Source organism: Ammospiza caudacuta, chromosome 1 (assembly GCF_027887145.1).
Source record: "Ammospiza caudacuta isolate bAmmCau1 chromosome 1, bAmmCau1.pri, whole genome shotgun sequence".
Taxonomy (NCBI): Eukaryota; Metazoa; Chordata; class Aves; order Passeriformes; family Passerellidae; genus Ammospiza; species Ammospiza caudacuta.
In genome coordinates this window covers 146944824-146972378 of record NC_080593.1, presented here as the reverse complement: position 1 = coordinate 146972378, position 27555 = coordinate 146944824, and the positions used below count along the sequence as shown (strand labels likewise).

At 38.5% G+C, this 27555-nt stretch overlaps 1 protein-coding gene across 4 annotated transcripts in view; it reads right to left on the bottom strand.

Moving 5' to 3' along the window:
* PHF20L1 (PHD finger protein 20 like 1) overlaps positions 1-26234 on the bottom strand; it is a 57088-nt gene extending 30854 nt beyond the window's left edge. For 2 of the 4 annotated variants that reach the window (XM_058800383.1, XM_058800388.1), the window contains exons 1-10: positions 26161-26234; positions 25049-25154; positions 17737-17908; positions 17512-17596; positions 16651-16739; positions 14098-14160; positions 10279-10486; positions 9497-9628; positions 4672-4754; positions 700-952 (exon numbers count right to left, since the gene is read on the bottom strand). In XM_058800383.1, the coding sequence (XP_058656366.1) occupies positions 700-952; positions 4672-4754; positions 9497-9628; positions 10279-10486; positions 14098-14160; positions 16651-16739; positions 17512-17596; positions 17737-17908; positions 25049-25131 (1168 nt within the window). In that variant the 5' untranslated portion in view covers positions 25132-25154; positions 26161-26234. Of the gene's footprint in view, positions 1-699; positions 953-2616; positions 4755-9496; positions 9629-10278; positions 10487-14097; positions 14161-16650; positions 16740-17511; positions 17597-17736; positions 17909-25048; positions 25155-26160 lie in introns of those variants that run through there. The other 2 variants (XM_058800395.1, XM_058800402.1) reach the window with 2 other exon arrangements.
* Positions 26235-27555: the final 1321 nt, after the last annotated feature.

Below are 27555 nucleotides of genomic sequence, written 5' to 3'. Positions count from 1 at the left end.
CCTAATGTAATCTCAAAAAAAATCATAGAAATACCTTAATATTCACAAAAAATAGCATATTCAAGCATGCAGCATAAAGCTTTCCCTATTCTTCTGATAAACAGCATTTTCGTGCTTGGCAAATCAGTTACACAGGTTAAGAAGCTGAACACCCATGGAATTTTTCTGAGACAAGGAAACACAATTTTTAACATTTCTCCATCACAGATCTTGAACCCATCTTCTCTTTCACATCATGTTTGGAGAAAATATCACATAAGGTGAAGAATGCCACAGCCAAGAGGTACAGAACATCAGCCTGCTGAAGGTGAAGGTTCTCAGAGGAGGAAAGGTCCACACCAAAGTGTACGTCTTTTCTTTTTAATGAATCAGGCCCTTTTCAGAAGGGAGGTTTGATTTTTCCTGTATCACTGTTAACGCTAGTGTGGAGATTTAAGCTAGAGGAAAAGCCAACCCTTAAAAGCCATGACTCTATAAATATCAATATAGTATTTAAATGTATTATTTCTGATAGAATATTTCAAATGCCTTATTATGTGACTTGACTTTTAAATAGTGAGCTACCCCTAATTCTCCCGCTTGGACATTTTATTTAAAGCAGATTCATTTTTAAAAGCAATAGCCATTTACAACCAAAGAAAATTTCTGTATATCTCTTAGAAGTAGTTACGGAATTTTTTTTAAAATGTCTGTGCTCACTAGTTTTATTTATCACAGCAGAAGGAAGCTGAGAGACCAGCGTCAAATCCTCGACTTGTATTAATTCTGGGGAAAGTGGTGATTTAGGGGGCTTTATACACCCGGAAGAATCTCCAGATTCTTGTTTGCATTTCTTGCTGCGAGCCTTTCCTGAAGACAAAGTTGAGGATAACAGTGCAGGTTTCTGAATGTTGGCAGAACTGCTAATATCAGCTTCATTTTTTTTCTGACTTTGTGGTTTAGGTGAAATCTCCTGAATAAATAATAAAAAATTGATACTTTTATTTCAGTTTCTTCGTTGTAGTTCTTGTATTCTATTTTGATCTTTTTAAAAACAATTTTAGTACTCAAACACATAATAAAGCAACATTATTTTAAGTACAAATGAAAACTATTTAAAATGCATCACATTCTATTTTGCTTTTTTTAAAGGAGCACTACCAATTTTTTTTCAGTATTCAGAATACTCAAGTCTTACTATTTGAAATACCTGAAAATAAAACATTTTTCCTCTATTCCCAATTTAAAAATGAAAGAAAGTATTTTTAGTTTTCTCTTTCACCTCCCCTGTAAGTGCAGCCTCCAAGCAGAACCTGGAGAACAACTGTTCCCAGAACACACACACTGATGCACCACCACAGAGCATCTCAGGCTGGAAGGGACCCAGAAGGATCCTCAAGTCCTCCTCCCTGCTCCTCACAGGGCTGCCCTGCTGCTGAATCATGACTGGGAGCATTGTCCAGACACTCCTTGAACTCTGGCACTGCTGTGAGCAAACAATCCTTCCTCAGGAGGATTGGAGCTCTAAATAAAGTTGCCAAGATTTTCCCTACACACTCATTTCCCCAACCAGAGGCAAAAAACAAACAAGCAAACAAAAAAACCCACACAGTTTTTCAGTAAAACTATATTTAACAAGGAATTTGTATTTTTGAGAAACTGAAAAAGTTGATAATGCTCCTTTAAGGAATGTCTGAAACAATGAGAAATTTCCAATGCTGAGCACACTCTCACACAACCCGTTCAGTGCTGGGAGTCTGGATTTCACCACATTCTATGTTTGTGCAAACATGAAGAAATCACAGCTTCTAGCACCACAGGGTTGGACAGATTGCTAACTGTCAGGGGAAAACTGGCAGATGAAGAGTTAAAACAGTTTTTGAAGGAAAAGAAGTCAACATATAACACATCTTTCCAAATTCTCAATTTTCATCCTTCTTAACACAAACAGTACTATTTTTAGACCATTAGCATGCATTGACAGACATTAGCACTTTAAATTTTTCACTGGAAGATCTTCCTACATTACCACAACTGTGCATGTGTTACAACTTGCCTAATAAGGCAAAATCTGAATATAATTTCTTAGGCCTGTCTCCCTTCTCATCCCAGTTACATCATACAGCATAGTAGCATCTAATAAAACCATAACTAACAAAGCAGAGAGGTACTTGTAGAACGTGTGCACTACTTTATTCAAACTAGAAACATGGTAATTTGAGGGTATTATTGAGATTTGTTATAAATTGCAGTTTTATTTTCCACTAGAACTTTCCATGTTCCAATGGAGGAAAACAAAACAAAAAAAAAAAGTAAAATAAAACCCCACAAGTGCATATTCTATGTCTGTAAAAGGGCGCCCCTGAATGCTACATGAATGGCTCGCTGGGAGTATCCTGTAAAGATGCAGTGCAAAACATCCCATTCAGCAGACATCAGTTCTACCTTGCATAACTCCATTACACACATACTAAGTGCAGTTTATTCATTTAAATAAAATATTCCATGAATTGTAGAGTATACCTATGCTGGTTATGAGAGGTATTACCAGAAATTAATTAGAGTCGTAACTTGTAAATAAACAATTTTATTGTTCATCTTCACAGATGTGAAAGACATACTACAGCATCCATTACTTTCAAATTACAAAGTTATTTAAACAAGATTAAAAAAATTAAATTAAGATTTTGATAAGGTGCTTAACCTCTTAACAGGACAAATTAACATTAAAAACCTTAATGAATTAATGTTATCCATCTACTCAGGTCTTGGTCAAAAGGAAATATAACATGACATACCCTAATACAATTAAATAAACTATCGTATCTGCAACTAATTGTCTGAGGTTTTGGGTTTAAGACAACTGTAAACTAAAAATGTATAAATATAAACAAAAACTTGCATCAACAGAGTCAGTTTTCGGCTATTGGCCTGAATATTTCTACCATATTCTGCATTACATTATTAAAAAAGCCTACAAGATATTTTATCCATTCAATTTTATAGCAGTAGCAGACAAAGCCTCTAAGGAATGTCAGCTTCATTATCAGAAAACCTTTCGGGGAGGGTTATAACTCGGCCATTTTAATTTCACTTTGCACAGGAACTCAGGGAAAAAAGCTTTAAGCTCAAAAAACATCCTCCCCACAGTCAATCATTTAAATGTTTGTGAGGTTTCTGGTTTTAGTTATACACAAAAGAATAGGACAATTTGGGATTTTAGACGCCTCTTTAAAAGAGCTTAACAATTATTTCGAAAAAAATGAGGTTTTTCAGACCATTAGCATGTAAACAATGACAGAGACATCTTGTTTTTTATAGCTGATCAATAAAACAGGAACAGCCGAGTTACTAAGTCTGAGAAATAACAAAAAGGTTATAGTAAATATGCACTGCAGTTTATACTGTTGCATACACAGTCTATGTAAACCACAAAGTCCCATTCACCGCAATGGGATTCTGCATGGCAAGATTTACATTGTAATGATTCTCCCAAAAACAACATGCTGTAAGCCATTTCACAGTTTTTTGCACATTGAAAATATCACACACAGTAGCAAGAAAATCATAGCATCTTTAATATGCAAAAATTTGAGAAATGGAATGTCATGTCAGTACACTGTAAACCTTTATGCAAAATATCGGTCAATGCATCGGCACCGCAGGCTCCACCAGCCCTGACAGTGACAGCATCAAAAACAGAAATCAGGTTCCATTGACTCTCATCCAATGCAGCATCAATGGAAAAACCAGAGCAATGCAATTAATATATCAGCTCTAAAGAACCAGTACAACCAAAATATCAAATCAGGTTTGGGGTAGGGACTGTTCATAGAGTGTGCCGGGGCTAAAGAACAGAAGTGCTCATCAAAGAATTGCAGGCAGCAAGGCTACTTTGTTCAAATGCTGCTGTTAAAGAATGAAAATGCATACAAAAAAGCTGTATTAAAGATACATTAAGGCTCTGATTTAAATAATTGAAAAACAAAGATGTCCTGAATCAAGACTACTGTTCATCCTTAGCTTGCTTTACCATGCTCAGGCATTCAGCCCTTTTAAAATGCAAGATAATGCACAACTCGGAGTCAAGCAATGCCTGAACACAGTGCAATAAGCCAAAGACAAAATGGCAGCCTTCAGATCCTGCCAATAAGCAGATTTAAAAATCAGACCCTTAACATTATTTAAAAGTTTCTTTTTTGTATTTATTAAAATACACACTCTTGCAAAATGTATGGCTCATTGAGCAGTTCATAAAACACATACAAGCCTACAACACCAAATTCTTACAATATAAAAGAAACTTCTTTTAAAAGAAGTTCTAAGTGATGTCAAAAACCCTGTTTCAAACACAAATCAAATTTGTGTAAGGGCCTGTTTCTAAGCCAGTCATCATTCCAGCTATAAAACTGGACCTTGGGACACTGGTCTCCTCGTATTTGTTGCACGGAGACTTTATTTTGTTTTCTGTTAGTTTTCTAACACAAAAGCTCATTGTTGAAATTCAAGTTAACACTGTGTTTAGAGACAATTAAATTCCATACTTCTGGCTCTGCCAGAAATGTAAACATAAGATAAATTTTCAGTTCCCTGTTTATCTGAAGGGGAAAATTTTTATGTTGTAGGTACTATATCTCCATGGCACACTCCAGTGGGAACTTTGCAAAAGAATCAAACTCTACCATTTCATACCTGCTCCAGGACTGGAGCTGTTTCTTTGTTGCCTTCCTTTTTTTCAGCACCATCTGCAACAACAGCTTTGGATGCCAATAAACCTTAGGAGAAAAGGTGCGGATATTTTTAGTTAGAAGTACCTTGCAACAAGAATTCCTAGAGAAAGAAGTAAAGTACTGAGACAAGAAATATGAACTGCACAAATCTACAACATGAGCTTTTCTGAAATGGCTCCACACAAAGCTGATCACTTTGAATTAGAAGAAATAAAAAGTTAAAGGACATCCCAACAATGGCATGCTTACATAGGAAGCATTTCTTTGGCATATTTACTGACAAGAAGAAAATCAAATTATCAATTCTAATATGAAGCTTTGCCATTTTTCCAAGGCCCAAGCACCTGAGCTTTAAAACCAAACAAATGATAGAGAAGTTATTTTTGAAATCAGAATTATTTATAAAACTTTTCTCTCTCCCCTTTCCAGTCTTTGAGAAAGTCCAGACTTTGAGAAAGTCACATCAGAATTTGTATTACCACTTCTTAATTATAACACATACAAACCTTTCTTAGACATAATACAACCAGGGATTTAATTTCCAAACAAAGAGCTCCCAAATTACCTCAATAAGATGACCATATTGGGAGCAAATATTAGATAGAGTATGTAACTTCAGTCACCAACTTATGTAACATATCACTACTACAAAAAATCTTTATACACAAGGGGAATACAAATATAAGAAAGCTTTCTGTCAGTGAAATATGGCAATAGCTTCAGTTGTACCTCACACAGTAACTTTCATTGCCTAACAATGCAGGGACAGAACAAGTTCTACACCTTTAAGAAAATATAGAACTGATAAAACCTAAAAAAAAATGTGAATAAAAATTTCTATTATAATCTCTAGGAATGTCAATATTAGGAGTGAGGAGTTCTAATCCTCAACATTAACTTGACAAATTCAGAGGGAATTGCTATTGCATTCCATAAAAATTAGATATGGCTAAAATTAATTTAAGGTTCAAAAATAACCAAGGTATTTTAAATTAGTGAAGCCTGGGTTTTCAGGAACTGTTCCAGACATTAAAACAAAACAAAAAAATTTCAGTATTCAACAATAAACACCAAGTGGTTTATCTCATTTACTATTTATGTTAGATTAAGCTATGCTTTAGTCTAGGTGACTGAAAAGCAGAAACTCAGTCCTATTAGATTAAAATGAAATTAAGTCCTATTAGATAAAAATGAAATTATCAGGTAAGATTTCAAGTCTACATTAGACTACATACAAGATTTAGGTTTTATGGGCTTAAATTCACATTTAAATCAAGTTGCAAAAATTGCAGCGTTCTTTGTCTTTGCAATCATGCATTTATATCAAAAAAGTGTAAAATCATTTTCAAAGTGAAGTTGAGTTTTAAATACAAAGGTAAAACAAGCTACAGTTTATGATAAGCATTTGTGGTCCTGTAAGGCACAGGCTGCCCAGAGAAGAGTGCCCCATCCCTAGGGGAGTTCAAGGCCAGTCTGGATGGGGCTTAGGGAAAGCTGGTCTAGGGGATAACGTTGAATTAGATGACCTTTAGGTTCACTTCCAACCCAGACAATTCTGTGATTCTCAGATTCTCTGATTTTTAATTTTGGCTAGATAATCTCTGCTCAGAAATTCAAGCTAGTAAATCAATCCAGAGTCAGATCTGTCACTATATAATCCTTATGACTTCCTTTTTCTTTACACCATGAAGTATTTTTCTAACCAGGCACCATGCTTGTAGGACAAAGCATCTTCACAACTACTGCAAACCAGGACTACAGGCTCACCACCCTGTCTGTAAGAGCACCTAAGAAAGCAAAAGCAGGGAGTGGCACAGTGAACCAGGAATGTTTTGTTCTGCAAACTCACTGTAGTTATATCTAGTATCAGGTACCAACATGCCAGAAGACATGGAAGCAAACATTCCAACAGGAGCAAAAACTGATTGGAAGATGACATTAATATGTGCTTAGCAGGGGATGTTCTTCACCTTTGGGAAATGCAACTGCTACCAGTGCTAGCAGCAAAAGAAAGGGCAAAGGAAGGAACTTTGTTTTGTTGAATGGTGAGCAGGGAACACCTGATGAAGCTGTGGGCCTTGTGGCAGACAAGATCCTTCTCCATCAAATGCTGAAATCCAGGGAACAGTTCCCTTCACACAGCCTCCTGCAATAGTGTTTTGCACTATTTTCCCCAACACAGCCATAAAATCCTGGTATATGTTTTCCTAACAGCTACAATTCTTTTATTATTTTATAGCCACTCCAATGGGTACACCAGCATTATTCCCAGTCTTCCCTCAAATCTAAAAGCTTCTGTTGCTGGAGACAAAAATGTTACAATTCAAGTGTACACTGATATACAATACATTGTATATACAAGCATTTAATGCATAGGAAATAAACGTGACAAGGATTAGCAGCCACATTTTCAAAATGTACTGGTATAAATGACTTACTATGGTATGAACTGCAGCAATGTGTTAATTTGAGAACAGATACATGAAGTACCTACAAGGCAAGACAAATTTCTTCTTGCAGCTAAAGGATTAATACATTTTCACTGAAAGGTAACACATCCTCTGCTAGCCAAGTATGTCTTGTGGAGACAGACACTGTTTTTAAAATGGTAACAGAGTCAATGGTTTCAAAATCATGTTGAGTTTTTATGAACCTGTGTCACTGGTACGATTCTCATAATGCTCCTGAGGTAATAAGAATCTATCCACAAGCACAGGCAAATATAATTTCTAAAGGTAAAGGTTTTTCAGCTGGTTTTGGTGTCTATTGCTACTAACTGCTATTGGAAAGAAATTAACAGGGCTCCATCAATATCCATCTCCAGTCTCTACATCTTCTCCTACTACTGCTCATGGCAGCAAATAAATTGAAACTTAACTGAAAATGTATGTAGCATGGGAAAGGAAAGAGAAATGGGGCTGATAAATTTGACATCCATTAACAAAACCTGGAACCAAAGAAGGAGCCTTCCAGGAATGACAATCCTGGAGGGAGAAGATGGGTTCTTCTAAATACTGCTTCCTTTACACAAAAGGAATAGATCCTTTTCATCCTTTTTTGGATGAAAAGCTGGACATGAGCTGCCAACACTCTTCTGGGCTGCATCAAAATCACTGTGGGCAGCAGGATGAGAGAGGTGACTCTGCCCCACCTGCCCTTCTGTGTCCAGCTCGGGGGTCCCTGCACAGGAAGGACATGGACCTGCTGGGGTGAGTCCAGGGGAGGGACCCAGAGGTGGTCAGAGGGCTACAGCACCTCTCCTGTGAGAAAAGGCTGAGGGAATTGGGATTGTACAGCTTGGAGAAGGCTCCAGGGAGACCTTACAGACCAGTGCCTAAAGAGGGTCTAAAGAGAGCTGAAGGAGGACATTAATTTAGAGGGGCATGTTGTGATGGGAAGGGAATAGATTCAAACCTGAAGAGAGTAAATTTAGATTAGACAGGAGGAGTAAATTCATTCCTAAGAGGGTGGTGAGGCACAGATTGCCCGAGAAGCTGTGGATGCCCAATCCTTGGAAGTGTTCAAGGCCAGGCTGGATGGGGCTTTGAACAATCAGATCTAGTGGAAGGTGTCCCTGCTTATGGCAGCAAGGTTTGAAGTAGGTGAACTTTAAGGTCCCTTCCAACCCAAACCATTCTGTGATTTATAGCATTTTATTTTTACTGATTGAGAGACTGAAACAGAACCACTCTCATAAGAAGACTGACTGAACATCCTCCACTGCAGACCAATGAAAGGCTGGATAAGCCAAAACTAGTATGAAAAAACTCTCACTATGCAGTTTAGTAAATTAGGTTATTTTTGTTTTACAGAAACAAGTAACAATTTTTATCTAGTTCCAAAAAAAAGCCAACAAAAAAGCCCCTCTCATTTGTAGCACAGAAAAGTTTACCAGCCTTCACATGAAATACTATTGACTAGAATAATGAGTGGAAGGAATTTCTATCTTAGAGTGTGTCCAAGGGCTCCTCTGTTAAGGCAGACACTTCACAACTTTCTTCAACCCAACTTTTGAAATGCATCTGATACTTTGCCAGCACAGATACAAACACAAGACTTTGTCCTAAAGACTGACAGGACCAAAGGCAGCAACACAACTTTCTTATTTGCAGGACCATAAATTGAAATAATTTTTTCACAGGTAAGTAAATTTCTATTAAATTCTGGAATAAATGCAGTTCTCAGCTTTTAAAGATAAGACAAATTATTTGATTTCCTGTTCTAGAGAATGTATTCTGTAGTAACATTCCTGTTTTCGATTAATATCTTTGAGCAATACAGATAGAGAATGAATGCTTAGACACTGAAAAAAAAATCAGATCTTTATAGCTTCAATTTGTAGGGATGTTTATTTCTAAATGAAAAATTTTTTAGCAACAATTTCACTTTGGGGAAAAAAGATTTTCTGCTTCTCCACAGCTAACCCTAGCTTTAATTTACAGTAGTATGCAACTCATGACATTCTTAAGAAGTTGTATAAACCCAAATCACCCAATAATGAAGAAAACTGTATAGCTAGAGGTAAAATATGCTCAAGAAATTCATCAATTCAGGATGGTTACTATACTAAAAACCTAAAAAGACCAAGTACAGTCTGTGACCAATTTATGAACCAGGTAGATTTTACCATTTATGAATTCCTTTAAAATTCTAAACAAGTAGTGACTGCAGTGACCATCTGCCTCATGAATGTGCTTTATGCAATCCCCTTCAGCACCTTCTTTAAGAGCATGAATATTTCACTACATGAAAAAGGAACAAAGCCAACAACAAAAAAAGTCTTTTACCAGTGATCTTGTTTAGGCGAGCTCTCTTTGCCTGAAATGAGTTGCCTAGATTACTTTTCCTCTTGTGTGATAACGTGCTCTCTGCCTGCACAAAGGCCATCTTTGGGACATCCACTACAGGAAATCCTACTTCTAAACACAAGAAAAACCTCATTAACTCACATTTCATAAATGCATAACACCCAAAATACTTGAATATTTCAGAACTGCTAATAGAATATGGTAGTAAAGAAACTTTAAATGTTTATGAAAAAGGAAAATGATACATTCTGAAGATCTAGAATTACATATTTAAGCAATAAATGGCAATTATCGAAAAATTTCTACTTTTTCTGAATGTTATGAGAAATAAGCACTAAATACTTTAAAGGAACAAGTCTTATCAACTCAGATACAGTTTCAAACACCCTGAATATGGATGTATCATGCATATTGGACGGTTTTGTTTTTTTTTTTTAAACAAGATAAGGGATTATCTCACAGGGAAGCGAAGATCCAGGAACATCAACCAAATTGTACAATGAAATCATTAATAAAAAGCTATGTTCTACTCTTGGTGAAGTTAGTTAGAAGTTTAGCACAAGCAGTAAATGCTGACTGAACTACATTTATCTGACAAATATAGTTTCTGAACCAATTACCATTATGTACTAGAAGATTACCATAACAGCAAATGTGACATTTTCCCCTAAAAATATTGGTTATTACTTAACTGCAAAATTAGCAACAGGAGTTCAACACTACAGAAAAACCAATTTTGTGTTTATAGAATGCGCTTTTACCAAATGTGTCACTAGATGTAGGCTCCTCTTCCTTTTTTTGGACTTCCTGCATGATTGTAGAGGTTGAGGTTTCTTCCTTTTTTGAAGGGACTTTTAGCCATTTTCTGTCCTCTTTATCTTTATTGCTGTTTGCACTGGTTCTAGGTTTACTTCCTGCTTTGTTCTTGGCTGCTGCAGCAGCAGCAGCTTTGACCAAAGCTATCCAATCCTCCAAAAAGGAAAAAATGGTGAGTAAGTATTATAAAGTGCCTAAAACTCAAACAGAAAATACTTGCAAACCCAGAGAACTTTATTTAGAAATATTCAAAGGAAATTCAATTTATTTTTATGGTTACTACTCAAAGTGTGGTAAAACTGACCTTCCCAAATTTCCAAATAAGCTTGAAGCATTATCAGTATGTCATGCGGATAAAAAGGAAAAAAAAATCTTCCAAAAAACCACTGTATTTAGAAATCTGGCTGAACACATTCCCTGTTAAATTACTTTTTATGTCATTGCTTTAGAAACCCAGGAGCTCCCAGTACGAGAAGACTGACATTTTTCTTACCCTTCTGGCTCTGAAACACACAATTCCATACTTGTTGACCTATTATGCAAAGCTACAACTGCCTCAAAGCAGAGCCCAGCTGCATGGAATTCCTCCTGAACTAAACTGATAAACCAGAGATAACTCCTAGCTCATTACACCTTTGTTTCCAGAGCAACTACAGACTCTTTTACTCTTTTTGTATTACATATTACAGGTTTCACTCACTAACTTCAATAAAGTACTCTATAATATAACTGAATTTCACCATCTATATTTAAGGTAATTACGTGTCATTTTGCATAATTGCTTATTTGTACCATACAGAAACATTCAAGGGGTGAACAATACATCCCACTCTAATCTACTTTTTGACATTTAGACCAAGTCAAGCCACCCCACAAGGCAATAGAGAGAACTTCCTAGGCTGAGCCAAGCTCTTTCCACTAGTTTAGAGCAATGAGACTCCAGCCTTATGTCTCCTGAATGTCAGGGTTCAATCTGACTGCCAAAATTGTAACTTGATCCTTTTCACTGAAGTATTTTTTTGAACTTTCTATAACACTGAGGTACAAAATTCTTCTGTGGAGAAGTTATGTGCAATACAGAAGGCAGCAGAAATGATCAACCAGTCAGAATAAAGCATCTGAGTGCTCTGAATTACAAGTACTACCACACACAAAAAAATATGAAAAAAGCATTTTGTCTAGTTACCCATGAGTGCTTTACAAATAGTACCTTTTTTTTCCAACTGCAAACAGACTATTTTGTTCTGGAATATCTCCTTGTTGGTCTGTCATCATACAAGATACCTAAAGTAGCTTGATTTTACAGATCTTGTTCCAATGCAACCTTTTCACCACTCATTACATATTATAAACCTTTCAAGTTTCTGTTCTGTTGAGGGTTTCTTTGCCTTCTTTGACATATGAGGAAATCATAACACCAATACAGAGTTAATTCTCCTTGCATCATGCTTTTCTTTTTCCATAGTTCAATACTTTTAGATCACTGCTTTACATGGATTATGCTTCTTCTTTGCACCAACTTAAGTAATTCGAAACAGCAACAGTTTTGATTCCTCTAAGATAAAGTGTTCCATGTCCACACTGTCAGTGCAAGATACAGACACTCAACACTTTTTTAGCCAGCAGCAAAGTTTGGAAGCACTTTGGTAATGCTCACACAACAGGCAACTACTGAGTCCACTTGGTGACATACCAGCACAAAGGAGTGTGTCTAAGTGCCAGCTGCATAGCCAGGCAAGCACACAAATCTCTCTTTTGGGCAGCCAAAATGAGCACACCTACCAGCTCCAGTCCATCCAGGGCCTTGCCCATCCAGCAGGACAAAGAAAAGATTGAGCTATTTGTGGTGGTGAGGAATTAGGAGACCTGAGAATAGAAGTCTTACACTGTACCCTGGCTAAGGGATGAAGAGATCAGTAACATGGCTGGAGATGAGATCTTATGATAAAAGTGGGAAGGGGAAGTAGTGCAGCCTGCATGAAAACAGCTTCTAAAGAGCACCCTAATTTTCAGTCAAGCTAAGCACCCTGGAATCACAAGCTTTGAGAAGATACCAAGCTTCAAAAGACAATACTGAGCCAAGCATCCTGGTCTAAGTGCAGCTGGTGCCACACTGAAAGGAGTTTTGTGGTTTTCTTTTTATTTCATTTCACTGTTTGGATACTGTTCTTACAACATGGAGCTTACAGTAGCAGGACACATAACAATGAAGCAAACAAAGGTGGAACACTCAGAAACCAGAGAAGAGACACATTCATTATGGTGACAGTTATACTTTTTTCCAAGATTAACATGTAAATTTAAACTCAGTGAAGAAAACCTTAAGTAGTTGGGATGGACGAGATTATGACAAGAGATTTCTTCCAACTTAAAACAATTTTGTGATTCCGAATTGTTCAGAAACTCTGTGGGTCCATTTTTGTTTTGGCTCTGGAGTAAACATACAGGCACTAAAGTGACACAGTTAATGCCTGCCTTTTAACCTTGAATACTGCTGAGTGCTCAGCAGCACAGCTCCTGACATGTGAGAATTATTTAGCACCTAAAATGGTAAGGTGACTATATTTCTTTTCTAGAGCACAGGAATTCCTCCTTCAAAATGATACATTTGTGTCTTTTTCAGAATTTTTACCAAGAAATTAACAAAACAATAGAAGAATAATAGTGGGATCCTGAAGCATGATAAATTCTGAAATCTTCCTCAGGCTAATAGTATGTTATCTATTCTATCAACCATAATAGCAGGACACAAAATATCGTAGATATCGCAGAAACTAGCTAGAAATTTTAACAGTAGGACAATTTCCCAGATCATACAAAGCCAAGGACCCAAATATGAACACATTTGAAATTAACAGAGTAAAAGCAAAATCCTTCTAAGAGAAGTTTTCCCTACTTTTCTTTCATTTCCTGACATGTCTCTCTATTGGAAGTAGTTGTGTAACTGAACCAGCTACTCTGCATCATCCAGCCTGATACCCCACTTCCCTCAGTACCTCACCTTAGTGAGCTTCTCATTTACATATGTAACTTTAAAAAAAATATAAAATACATCCAAAATGTGTATTTCCTTCTTTTTCTTGCTTACTAAAATTCAGCTTTCCAGTAAGCTGAGAAAATTGACAGGAGAATAGTAATGACCCACAGCAGTTAGAAAACAAAGCATTACTTTATGACTACTGAGGAAAACTGTCATTATGCTAATTAGAGTCACTAAATCAAAACACAGGAAACTGCACGATCAAGAAATACATAAGCAGAAATTACTTAACAGCCTTACACATCAATTGGCTAAAAAACTTGCCTTTTAAAATATTCCTTGTGTAACCATAATCCTGCAAGAGTGGGAAGGCAAAACCAGAAGAATTTCCAAAATCCAACCCTTGCGTCAGCAGCAGAATTCACACATCCATCGCTCTCCCTCCACCTGCCTACAACCACCACCTTTTTGCTTCTCCACAGTACTAAAGATTCAGCTGCTTTTTCCTCTTCTGTCACACCATAACTTCCAACTCCCACACGTTCATACATTCACATACATAAAACATGAATCTATAGACTGGCTGATTCCACATCAAGCCTGGATTCCTTACCCTCACCTTTCAATTCTACAGTCTGCCCCACCTACATCTCGGCTCACATTGTCTCCTGTCACATCTTCTTTTTTCCTCTGGCCCATTCGCAAATCCATGCTTTTTCCTCAGCTTCCTCTTCCTGTGTGCCAAGTCCCCTCCCTCTCCTTCAAATCCCTCCTCAAAACTCACTTCTTTTGGTTCGATTTCCGTCACTAATCTCAGCTCCGGCGCTATCTGCTCCCTCTCGCGCGCCTGATTACATCGAAGATAAAACAAAAAACATGAAACAGAAAAAGTAAGTTATCCAAACACTTCATATGTGCTCTCACAAGGGCAGTCTCAATATCCCTTTTTCCCCTCTCTGTACTATGTTAGTGACAGATCTGTGTGATTTTGAATAATTTGTACTTATCTGAACCACAGCTGAGCCTCGAGACTCATTGAGGCTGAGGCTCATTGTCACTGAGACAAATATTTTTCACTCTTTAAAAATTTTGCCTTTCCATCCTCACTGCTGAATTTTATTAAAACACACATCTGCTGCAACTCAGAAATAATTTGAGTGCTACAGCATCTACAGTCTTTTCCTTCAAGTCACACTAAGCTCAAATCAAAGTATTAACTAATCTCTATCTCCTTCAAGTAATTTGAATTCTGCATGCTTAGCACACACCTTCCACGAAGATCTTAAAATTTCTTAGACTTACTGATGCACTAGAACTTGAACTTTCTTAAGCTTACACTCATCTCTGGAAATGTATATTTTAGTTTGGATATGCAGAAAATACAAATTATAAGTTTAAATGAGGCATGAAGTGCTGCATCTGACAAATCTATTTAATTTTTCCAATCAGTTTACACTCTTGCAATTTTTGTAACCTATACATAAATTTTAGTAAATATTTTCTTATAAAACACATAATGCAAAAGAACAAAAACATCCATGGGAGTTTGAGGCTTAAGCAAAGCTCAGCCTCAGAGAATTGATTTTCAACCAAATCTTAGATCATGTTTTTATTCTGAAATAACACAAAAACACTTTAAAAAATGAACATTTTTCCATTCCATTATATGCCAAAGAAGTTGCAAGAAAAATTATATCTTGCCTTTGAAAGCCACAGACTTTGATGCTTATTTCTTGTTTTGCAGGATTAAATGCTACAACTAGTAACAATAAGCATTACAGAAAGCAGAGTTGGAGGTGTTCTTGTATCCAGACAACTTAAAATTCTAAATCCATCTCAAAGTGTAAATTTGTGCCCCCAATTCCTTCTCAAGATTTCATTGAAGCAGCCTACATTCAATCCCCGAGATGCATAAGTGGCACCATAACTCTCAACTACTGAGAAAAATTAGAAATAACAGATGAGCTGGACTGCCACCAAACAAAGTCTGGACAACATAACGGCTGTGAAGTAATGGATTTACTTTTTTTTTTTTAAGTTGAGATTGCCTGTGGCCTAAGGAGTAGTAACTCAAGATTAGACACAACATTGCTCCCTAGGAAAAGCACAGGACAGAATCAGGGAGTTCTTTCCACTGCCACAAAAGGCTTATTTCTTTTTGGTCACAATCACATTACCCAAGTTTTGCTTTTTGTAAGGAAAAAGGAACACTCAAGCTTCTTAAGTTACTGCCATACTGACAGTATTCCTTGAAATACTACACAGTGGTTCTACAGAGTTACTGTAAGACTGCAGCAAGAAGCCAGGGTTAGTGTGACTATAGATTTCAGCTTAATCTCCTTCAGGAAACATCTTTTAAATAATGCAGTGGTGTCTGCACTAAGTTCCAGTGTCCCTTGCATAGTGGATCAACCCTACCATACAGCTACCTTTACCCTGGAGGCCAGGATGTGGAGATGCTTTCAAGCCAATCCAATTATCCACGTGCCCTGGTCACAATATGGATGGCTACAATGGTAATTCTGAAATATTTGAAGTCTACAAAGTTAGGGGTATTCTGAAGAAAACTAAGAGCAAAGACCAGCTTTCATGGATTTTGTCTTGAATAGTTTCAGTGGAGTAATTTCTCATTAAATATTAAACACAGTTACCATGCAAAATAAATGCAATGGCATTTCCACTGAAAGCATGTAAGAGTTTTCAATGATGTTTCCCTTTCACAAATAAAGATAGGCCTAGTGATTAAATCATGCCTCTACTTCATAGCCTTCCTCAGCTTCCATTCAGCATCTCTTCTTTAACAGCAACTGGACATTATGAGACAAGAAATAATTAACTGTCTGATTGCCCCAAAGTTCTCATACAGAGGGAATAACCCCAAAGTCATGTTTGTAGGAACATGTGGGCAAAAAGCTCTCATAGTGGCAAAGAAAAGACATGGACAGAGGGTGGGGAATAAATAAAATTTAAAAAAAACATCAGCAGCACAGACTGCTGACAAGCTAAAGCTTTTTTCCTGAAAAGACAACAGAGGGAAAAGTCACTGGATGTCCCTGCTTCTGTAAACTCTGTAAGACAAGGCTTTGTGAAGAGATTAGTTGGCAATGGAGTGTCCAGCAGCCAGACATTTCAGTGAGGCAAGGCCACTTGAGCAGCACACTCTGAGGCACCATCCATAAACTAGTGAAGCAAAGCAGTGCAGGGCCTAGACAAAGACTGATTTCAATCTAGTTGCGCTACTGACACTTCTACTGTCTCATGATATAAAAAAACAAAACAATGAAAACCCAAACAACTACTCAAAACCTAACAAAGCAATTGCTTTAAGCATCCTTACCTGCCCTTTTGCATCCTCTGGCATAGATTTGATATGCATCCTTTTAAGACATCGAATGACACCATCATAGAATTGCACTGTGAATGTTCCTAGAAACGATTGATGGAATCACTATGAATAGTTAAAAACAAACACATTTTGTAACTATGAAAGCTTTATGTTTTCCATGTTATTTTGTATGACAAGAGTAACCAGGTGTTACCACTAGTCAGGATCAAGAGATATAAAAAAACCATAAATGATGGACTCAATGAAACCCTGCTTTAATACTGTTAGTCCTTGCCCAGCTGGGCAATTTCAAGCATGTTTAAGCTATTGAGTCACTTCTGCTCATAATTTATTGAAATAATCATGTAATATTTAAGATGCCACTCTAGGGAAAAAGTTCAATTCACGTGCAAGTCTTCATTTGCTCAAAATTGCAGTAAAAATGTCAATTTTGTATGTTCATTAGAAATACCACCACTGTGAAGTATTTAATCTGTGCCCTTATTTTCCTATTTCCATTGTTTTTCTTCGATAAAGAGAACTAAGACAATTATGAAAATTTAAATAGAACATTAACTCAAATCAAAAATAGCACAAAATTGTCCTCAGACTGTGCACAGGAGCTTTTGATCATTGAAACAGTAAAAACATTTTAAAAAGCATTTTGTTTTTTAGGAGAAGACAAAAAAGAGGTTTTAAAATTTGATACAGATAAAAGACAAATATTTTACTAAATTTGATATATAAAAACATTTTCACTTAATATTGGGGCAGAGAGGAAAACTTTATAGCTATATCACTTTTTAAAGCAGACTAAATCTACAGCACAGAATTTTCAAGCAGGCCTTACCAATGAAGCACTGCAATACATACCCTCTTTATTAATTGCTTCAATCTTTGCAGGGTAATATCGACAGTCTGTCCAACGAGCTAGGACTTCTTCTCCAGGTTTAAAATCCTATTTTAAACAAAATTAGCAATTAATATTTAAATAATTTAGATTTTTTTTCCTAAAAATTAAGTATTATGTGCTAGAGAGATTTAATGACAAGTAGAGCAGCTTACAAAAGTCTAAGACAAAATAAATGTACCACTTACAACAAATTCTTCATCATCCTTCAGCCCCTCTTTCCTCAAAGCTGGTCTCTCCAAAGGTCTCAGCCTGTTGCTGTCCCAGTAAATCCACTCATCGTAGCGATGGCTCCAGCGCTCAAAATGCACCAACATCTTCCCCTCCTCATAATCTATCTTCTCAATTCGAGATGGATACCTGAGTGTTAAACACAACTGCTAAGTCTCAAAGGTTTCTGTCTTGGTTTAGATACAATAGTGCCTACAGGATCTTCCAGAAAGTTGTATTAACACTCTGTACTGAAAAATCTCTAAGTCTGAGAAAGGCTAAGTAACTGAAATGATTGGATAACATTTAGTTCAAGAATCTATAAACAACATTGAAAATTAGAATCGGGCAGAATTCAGCTCCTTCTGCCCTTCAAAGAAGTATTGAAACAGATTCAAAAGTGCACAGAATCTCCTAAAAAATAAAGCAAGCTAATTACATCACTGATTTTTATCAGCATTTATATTAGGGCTGCTCTAAAGTTAACAATGTGTATGGAAAAGAAAGACCACAGGAAAAGGACAGCTGCCTTTAACAACCTGTTTTCCAAACCAAGTACTACTGTGAGCCAATAGTAAAACAGCAGAGCTTGAGCAACCAATTTCCAATCCTACTGCAAATTCTTTAGCTAGAAAGGCAACTGACATATACAGGGAACCTGTCAACATATCAATTTTGAATATAATCCCTCCAAAATACTGATTGTGCTCTTAAAGGAGTCTCTAACACTAAGTTCTGACTAAAATATAAGTTATCAAGAAGTACAGGATTTCCTTATTTCTTACTAACTGGACTGCACATTAAAACAAAAGATGTCAATCTCAATTTGCTCCTTCTTTTCTCCTGTGCTACTTCTTCAACTGCAGTGGTGTATACAGCTTCCCAACATTTAAATATCTCACTGATTAAGAAAATCTCTCTGATTTTCTAGGTTACTACTGCAGCCACATTTCACCCTCACACCAGAATTCAGAGACACTCCAAGTTCTTGTTGCATTTCGCTCATCCATAGATTTCAGAAACACTAAATATTTTTATATCCATTCTTTAAGACCCCATCTTTTTCTTGCTGAACTTCCAAAAAAACCCACAAAGTTTTAGTCTAAAACTGAAGCCTCTGATTTGCCACTCCCCTAATAAAATCTTTTTCAAATCACTTTTTCAAATCTTTCAAAGAAACAAGATCAGCCTCTCTTCCCCCTCTAAAGTAGACTGATAACAACAATCTAACAAGAAAGGTGAAACTGATGACCTACTGCATTAAAACAGAATGTAAAACTCTTGGGTCAAACCTGTATCCCAGCAGCAACATTCTGGTTTAACTCTGAACAAGGCTTCAAGAAAATAAGTCAGCCATGAAATGGTTTTCCTAAGCCCTGCCTCTGATTATACTTTCTTTATAAGTCCATATGCTGCTACAGTTAGAAATTTATTATAAAAAAATTAATTATAAAGTTTCTAGGTTTTTTTCATCTTCTGGAGAGTTCCAGTTTCAGACTTAGAACTTGACACTAAAACACCAGAATAGCAAAGCAGAGGAAAAAGTTAAGTTACTGTTACAACAGCAAGTGTGTGAAAAACAATGTAACCTAAAGGAGTCCCAAGCAGAAGGACGACACAGAAGACTTTTACCAGAGGGAAAGAAGGAAAACCACCAGAAAAGCAAAGGAGAGAAAGTTCATTTTGCAGCAATCAGAAATTCAAGCACCAAGAACAGTGCTGCCCTTTCCAGTACAGTTCAAAATTTTAGCTTTATTGCATGCCAGCCACCAGTGATGCAAAACTATGGTTGTTTCACAAAATTCAGGGCCAAGCAGCTGAAAGAGAATTCTCCTTTTCCTACACATGTCCAATGCAAACACTCTGCTCCCACTATGGCACATCCCTGTAGCAGCTCCCCTGCTATGGCCAGGAGCTTCCTCTGGTCAGCAGCAGCCAAGGCAACACTCCAAGCACTCTGTGAGACAACAACAGGAGGGACAAAATGGGAAAATCCAGCACTGACATGGAAAGAGCAAACCACATAAGAGGGGAAAGTAAAATGCAGAGCACACTTTAGAGACAAATATTTTTAAATTAAGATAATTATAAGGAAAACTCAGCAAGCCAAGAATCAAGACATTAATATATATACAAAATCAAAAGATAAAAAGTTAGCATCAGTTAATAAAAGAAGAGGTGCAAAATGTTAATTCTCATTAGAGATCACTTTAGATGAGACAAGAAGCTCAAGGTATTTACAGGTTAATTTCTCTTTGCTAAATATGATTTCTGCTACCACCATCTTTCTAAAAATCCATGATATGTCCTTAGAGATGGAACTGCCCAAGCCATATGCAATTGGTTATTAGGTAAGCCAAACACAACTCTGTATTTAGCAACAAACTATTATCTTCAATATCCACTAAACTTAGCCACACATTGTGCCACAAATATGCACAAACAGTAATATTTCACAATACTGATCCCACAGTGGAAAAGACCAGAACATATGTACTGCAGAACTTACTCTTGTAAATTATCCCCTGCACAAAAAGATCTTCCTGGTGATTTTGTATTTTTACTGAAAAGAATCAATTTCATGAATTAAAAATATTAATATGAAGATGATTACATCTCTCAGACTTCAGAACTTGTATGTGGAAGTTCCTTCCATCACAAAGTTACAATTAAGCATTTGAAGAAATACTGCAAAGGGAGACACAAATATCATTCTTTACAGTACCAAAGAAGAATGATATCTAAAGGCCAAAACAACTTTCTAGTCAGGTTAATTCCCCCAGCAACTAAGCCACATTAAGTCATCACAATGAAACTGATATACAGCTGGATCTCACAACACTTCATCAGCACAAACTAGAAAAACACACTCTAAAATTTGAGGCAAAAGTCTTCACTTTTCAAAAAAAAGAGAAAAAAAAAAATACTCAGACCAGCACACTGAAATTCAATAATCAAGGAGTTTCTTTTATGGGAAGAAACAATATTCTGCACATTTTGGGTGTGCTTTTTCAAAAACAGCTGGAAAGAGCATGTAATAATCACAAGTGAAGTTTCATCCAAATTTCAGGGGGGTTTCCTCTTGCTTTTCCAAGAGGGAACAAGAGAACTGCTGGTAGCTGAATTTACCTGCCCAGTTTACACATTGCATGCCCTCCATTCTCAGGTTCCAATCTTGGCAGTTCCAACCCATTAGAATTATGCAATATTTTTGGAAAGCCTCAGAATTTAATATGGCTTAAAAATGAATACTATGAAGCCCTGGTCAGGCAACAACAGTGTTCTAACATATATACAATAAAAAAAAATAATTGAAAACTTCCCACTTCGCTTCTTTACAGTGTAAAAAAAAACCACTGAACATTTTTTCCACTGCACTCAACACACATTAACATCCACACAGACAGCACTTTTTTTACATCATCCTTTTAACCTTTCAAAAGTGACCAAAAAGTAGCGAATTGCCTTGTGAAATGGGACAACAGGCATTTCAGACTGTAAAAGAGAATACAATATTACTAAATTTGCCCAAGATTAAACCTACAAAATCTACAAAAACACTCATAATTCCTGCCTTTGCAACACTGGTTTGGTTTAAAAAGTGCTTCCTTCTACCTCATAGAGGATATAAAACCAAATACCCTCCATACTGACTTCTCACAAATAGTGTTCTAGAGTCTGCAAAACCTGCAAACACCTCATTCTAGGTCCCTACATTTACTATACATATATTGTATTAAATATAAAGCAGACTTCACTTCCCTTTCAAACACCTGCCAGGTAACCCAGTCAACTGAAATCCAAAGCAAGGACTGTACCAAGTAAGAGTTCTCAAAGTCCTTCAGAGAAAAGACTTCCTCCATACTGGAGCAGGGGTGGAAATTGATCCAGACAATCAAATACACCAAGAGGTAGAACTGTTGTTCCAACAACTAACCTATTTTAGAGGGCTGTTTCCATTCTAGAAAGCAGGGCCATCTATCTGTACTTCATCACCTAACTTAAGAGTTTAGATTGAGCATATTAATAAAGACTATCAGAAAAACAACAGGGTTTTTTCAAATCAGTATCTGCTGCTTACAGGACAACCAGTAGAGAGCTACAGCCAAAAAACCCACACAAAAATATTACAAAAAGGAAGAGATGCATCTTTAAATACATCAGCTTTGCAGGGACAGTGTCCTACTTGTGGGAGCTGACAGCTCAAGAACTCTTACACACAGACATGCACTTGCAGGCAAGGGCAGCTCCACTGCTTTTTCACTTGCTCTGTCAGCAAAGAGAGGCAGTAGAGGATGCATGCACATGTATCAGTTTTTGTATGAGATCACAGGAGAATTCAAACTGAAAGCAACCTCAGAAAGCCTCCAGTCCAACCTCTCACTCAAAGCAGGGTCAGCTATGGCAACAGGCCAGGTTTTCCAGTGTTTTATCCATCCCAGTCTTGAAAAACTCCCATGCTGGACACTCCACAAACTTCAGGGAACCTGATCCACTGCTTGACTGTCCCAACAGGAAAAAGATTCTCCTTGAACCTAGTCTGAATATCTCATTTCAGTTTGTGCCTGGTGTCTTGGTTGTTTTGTTCTCTAACTACCTGGAGGATTTGGCTAAGGCTGGTTGATGACAGCCCTGTAGGTACTGGAAAGCTGACAGTGGGATTTCTGAAGCCTTCTCCAAGCTAAAGAAGTCATTTCCTCACTCTCTCTTCATAGGTCATACACTCTTCCAGCCCCTGATCATTTCACATACTTAATAAATTTCTATTTTGTAATTTTCAATGCTATCTCATTTATTATCTGCTGACAGATGATCAGTTTTGATTAGAGCTGCACTTCATGGCTTGCTTCAGTGGATTTAAATGGAACAAGTGGTACAAGTTCTTTATGCAAGATGATCCCCTGCACCAGCATAACTGCTGTGCTTGATAAAGGAGCAATACAGCAAAACTAAACATGCTCATTGACAGCCTGTCTTGTCTTTTCTGACCAGTTTGACCAGGCTTTCTTCTACTCTGTCACAGTACATGACAAATGACACCAGTGATCCAAACACCCTCTGCAAAAACTTCATTTAAAAGTACAGGGCTTTAAAGCAATAAGTAGTTAAGGTACATTGATGACATCTCAAAAGTTTACAGAACACAAATGAAACACCAGATGCCAGGAGTTGAATTTCAGCAACTACTACACAGGTGAAAATTAAAGACCTGCAAAAGTACCTCAAAAAACAAAAACATATTTTATTGTATTTCTTCTTACAGCCTCTAGAAGCCTTTCTTGATTAACATTTTAACTAGTCATGACCATCAGATGACAGCAAGCTTTCAGAAAAATGGAGAAAAAATTTAAAACCTTTTTAAAGACTACTTCTCAGCAAGTATGCTCAATTTGTCACTTGTAGACAGACTGAGCTAAGCAATAGCAATGCTCTTCAATTTGGCTTTTGTTAAATAATAATAAAGAGATTTCATGTAAGTTCAGCAAGTTTATTTTCTTTGAAGTATGTATTTCTGCATGCAAATGAGCAGAATGCATTCAGATTATATATAGCAAGAATTTTAAAAACATCCACCACTCCCTTATGCAACAGAAAGCCAACTAAAAAAAAATCCCATAGACTATCATTACAACCCCTGACACCCTAATAATAGCACAACAGTGGATTTTCTGTCACAAGATATTTGGGTTTGTATTATTAGTTCATTTTGTATTACTAGTTCACTTGAAATGCAGTCCAGTTTTCATTGTTGCTGTAACTGCTGAATTTTGATATTAACTTTCTTCTGTATATGGCAGCACAGAAGTTTACAGGTATTTAAACTTGACCTGGGTCTACCTGGTGTACAGATAATAAATCAAATCCTGGAAAGTTCAGGATAAATTCTATTCTTCCTGAAAACACCCAGCAATTCAGCTGCAGAGCTTGTGATATGGCCATGCCTGACAATCCAAACCTAGACAAGAACTCCAGTACTGACATGCAACCCTTCCCTGGAAAAAGCTGGGCAGGTCTGACACAAACATACACTGGATACTCAGTAATAATTTTTTTTATATTATTAAGCTATTTTTACATACTAATTTTTGTTATCTGATTACATAACCAACTATCTCTAGTCACAGAATATGCTATAAAAAAGTTTTATTCCTCTATTTTGGATGTTTTCCTTATCCTGCCATTCAGTATGCTGAAAACCCAGTCTACAGCAACAGGTAAGAACAAGAATAGTTCTATAAACCAAGTTCGTTAGAGTCCATTTATTAAGACAAACACTTTTCCTATAATTAAAATCAAAGCTCTACAAATAAAAAGTTTGATCCAACTTTGTATACTTTGTATACAGAGCACATAACACTGGAGCAGACATGTCAATAACACACAGACTTCCCTCTCACATCACTTGGAGTCACCAGGATCAGATATTGACAGGAAGATGCTGAACTCTCCAGGAATGCAACAGAAAAGCAGCTACATACCTCTACATTTCCCAGCCCTAATAAATCAGAGAGCAGCTAAGAAAAAACTTCTAAGTAGAAGCATCAACTACTTCAGTCACCTACTCTAACAAAACCAGGGATTTTTCCAACTCAACTAGCATGGCCAGCACACATCAACAGATTAGCCCACTTGCTTTAATAAAATTTTTACTAGCAGCTTTTTTCATCAGAATTTTCACAATACACATGCTGTGCAGCAATAGTCCTTGTGCCCACAATTTCCATTTTATAGTCTGAATTCACAATAGGCCTGGCTGGTTGGGAGTCACAGTTTTAAGCACTTAATTCCTCCAGCGGTTTAATAAAAACACAACTGCATCTGCCTATCCCATGAACTCCAATTCAGGATGTGGGCTTGGTTTTTTTTTTAGAATCAGTTTTGTGGACCTGTCAAGTGTGACAAGTGAACACAAAACAACTCCCCTTGCATGCCTTCAAATGAAGACAAAAGAAGTCTTTGATCATGAAGTTTGCCTCATTGACACACCGATCACCTCGGCCATGACACTGAATTCCACACTGCTCCAGAAAGGCTCTTTGCTCCCTACAGCTGCACAAGCCACCAAGAGCACAAACACAAACCCACAGGAAAGTTTAGCTTGAGATTTCTGAAGTGAAAATATTTTCCTGAAAGCTAAAACTTTCATCAGACTTAGGTGGAAACTCATAAAGTTCACATGTGGAAATTGACAAATAATAGATGCACTATTTTTTATAATCAATTATCAAAGCACACAAACAACACAAAATAATTATGCTCTCAGCAAACACCACCCAATGTCTTCCATACCATTTTTGCAAATAGTCCAGTGCCTCCAAACGAGCACCAATCTCAAATGTGATTCCAGGACGATTTGGAGGCTTTTTACTCATCTTGATATTGTCTTTTCCACCACCTTGGAAGAAAGGAAAAAAGTTGCATTAAAACCCATTATGCTGTTTAAAATGTGTCATTGACAGCAAATATATTCCAGAGGGTGAAAAGATGCAAAATTTTGATCCTGACTTTGTATTAACTGCTTAGCTTACAGAAATACAGGCAGGGCCCAAAAAAAAAAAAAAAGGCGTAAAAACCCCTTCATACATACTTTTATTCAGATTTCTTTCCCTTCAAAAATATCTGTCATCAACCTTAATTCAAAACATAATAAGAAAAAACCATAGTGCTCATCTCTGGAACTCTGCTAGACTGTAATTCCTTCACATAATTTTTAAGCAAAATTTTAATTTACCTATAGTTAACATGTGTGCTCTCCTCGGGTGAAGAAAAGGGAAACTAAGAGGAACTTACCTTATCAAGAACAGATAAACATGGCCTAAAGGGCAAGTAAGATTAAATGAGCACAAACAAAAAATAAACAAAACCTCATCTTGAGTATTTCTATGCACTCATAGTCGCATTCATAGCACTGAGTTTCAGTCACAGCTGGTTTCTAATTTTATTTTGCAGCTCAGTCACTATCAAAAAGGAAAAAAAACCACCAAAAACCTCTCTGTGCAAGTACTGTCGCTATCACCGCCACATTCCGCGGTGCTCCCTGCACCAGCCCAAGCCCCCTTGCCGAGGGGCACTGCCGGGATGCGGGCTCGGAGCCTGCCAGCCCCGCACTGCGGGGGGAGCGGCACCGGCCCCCGTTCCGCAGCGGGGCTCCCCTGCGAGCTCCGCCAGCGCCGAGAGCGGCCAAGGGCGAGCGGGGGCCGGGAGCGGCGGGGCCGCGGCCACAGCGCTCGGCACAGCCGGGGAGGCCCCGCCGGACCCCCGGCCGCGGGCGGGGCCCGGCGCGAGCAGAGCCGCGGGCGCCGCCCCGCCAGGCCCGGCCGGGGTGCGGGGGCCGCCGGAGCCCCGCCGCCCGCGCTCCCCCCGCATTCCCTCCTCGCTTCCCCCGCGGTGCCGGTCCTTACCGCCCGCTCGGCTCGCTCGGGGCCCGGCGCGGCTGCCGCGGGCTGTCCGGCACGGCCGCCCCTCACCGCCCCATCCTGCCCGCGCCCCGCGCGCGTCACCGCCGCGCGACGCGCCCCGCCCCCGGCACGTGACTGCGCAGGGGCGGGGGGCGAGCCAGACAAAGAGCGGCGGCCGCGGCCCGGGACAGCGACATTGGGATAGTGACACTGCTTCACACCCACACTGCTTCACGCTGCCACACACCGCCACACAAACCGCGGGGAGCGGAGGGGTGTCCAGCGGAGGGAAAGGAAGGTGTTTAATCAAGGCACTGGGGCATTTCTCGCCTTGGCGAAGGCTGAGGGATGTGGGGTTGCTCAGCCCCAGAAGAGGGGGCTGAGGGGAAACCGCGTCCAGCAGTGTCTGAGGGAGGGGTCGAGAGCACGGATCAGGCTCTGCTCGGTGGTGCCGAGTACAAGAGGGAACGGGCACAATGCACAGGGAGTTTCAGCTGACTAGGAAGAACTTTAGTGTGCAGTGACCCTACACTGAAACATTGTCTAAAGAGGTGTGGAGTCTCTGCACTAATTGAGGTGGACACAATCCTGTGCAATGTGTTCTAGAATGACCCTGCTTAAGCAAGAGGGTTGGACCGAATGACCCACTGCTGTCCCTTCCAGTCTGACCAGTTCTGTCACTCTGTGATAGGAAGAAAAAGACTCAGGGCAGTCACTGAGAAGGTCCTGGAGGTGCCACAGCCCCAGCCAGGCAGCAGCCTGACAGTGGCCTGTCTTTGCCTCTGTTTTTCACCCATGAAATCACCTTCATCTGACACACAGATTTTCTTGCTGTTATTCATCCCAGCCTCCCCCCATGCTGCTGAGGGCTGGGTGGGTGCTTGGCAGCTGGTGAACAGCCCACTGCTGTCCCTGTGACACACAGAGTTGTGGTGGCTGCTGTGTTGCTTATCACTGTGTTCTGCTCTGCCTGAGGGACCTGTGATAAAGGCAATGACCATGAGCCAAGTCTGGCATTTGGCCCCTGCATTGCAGCCATCCCAGTGCTCAGGGAACAATCTCATGGAGTCTTTCCTTCTATTCTTCTGCAGGACAGATGTTCCCAAGCTTGTAATGGCAAGATCAGCAGCATCATCACATCCCCCTGGATGTGATCAGTAAAATAAATATCAAGTTTCTGCCAATTAATAAAAAGGCATAGAGTATTTCTGGAAACTGCACATTCTGGATCACAGCTTGTCAGTCCTTTCCATTAAGTGATCTTTAAGAACTTTTCTGAGTGTATTGAGTTTGTGTGGCAAGATTTTGGTAGTGGGGGGCTTCTGTGAGAAGCTGCCAGAAGCTTCCCCCTTGTCCACCAGAGCCAAAGCCAACTGGGTCTAAGACAGTGTTTTGCCT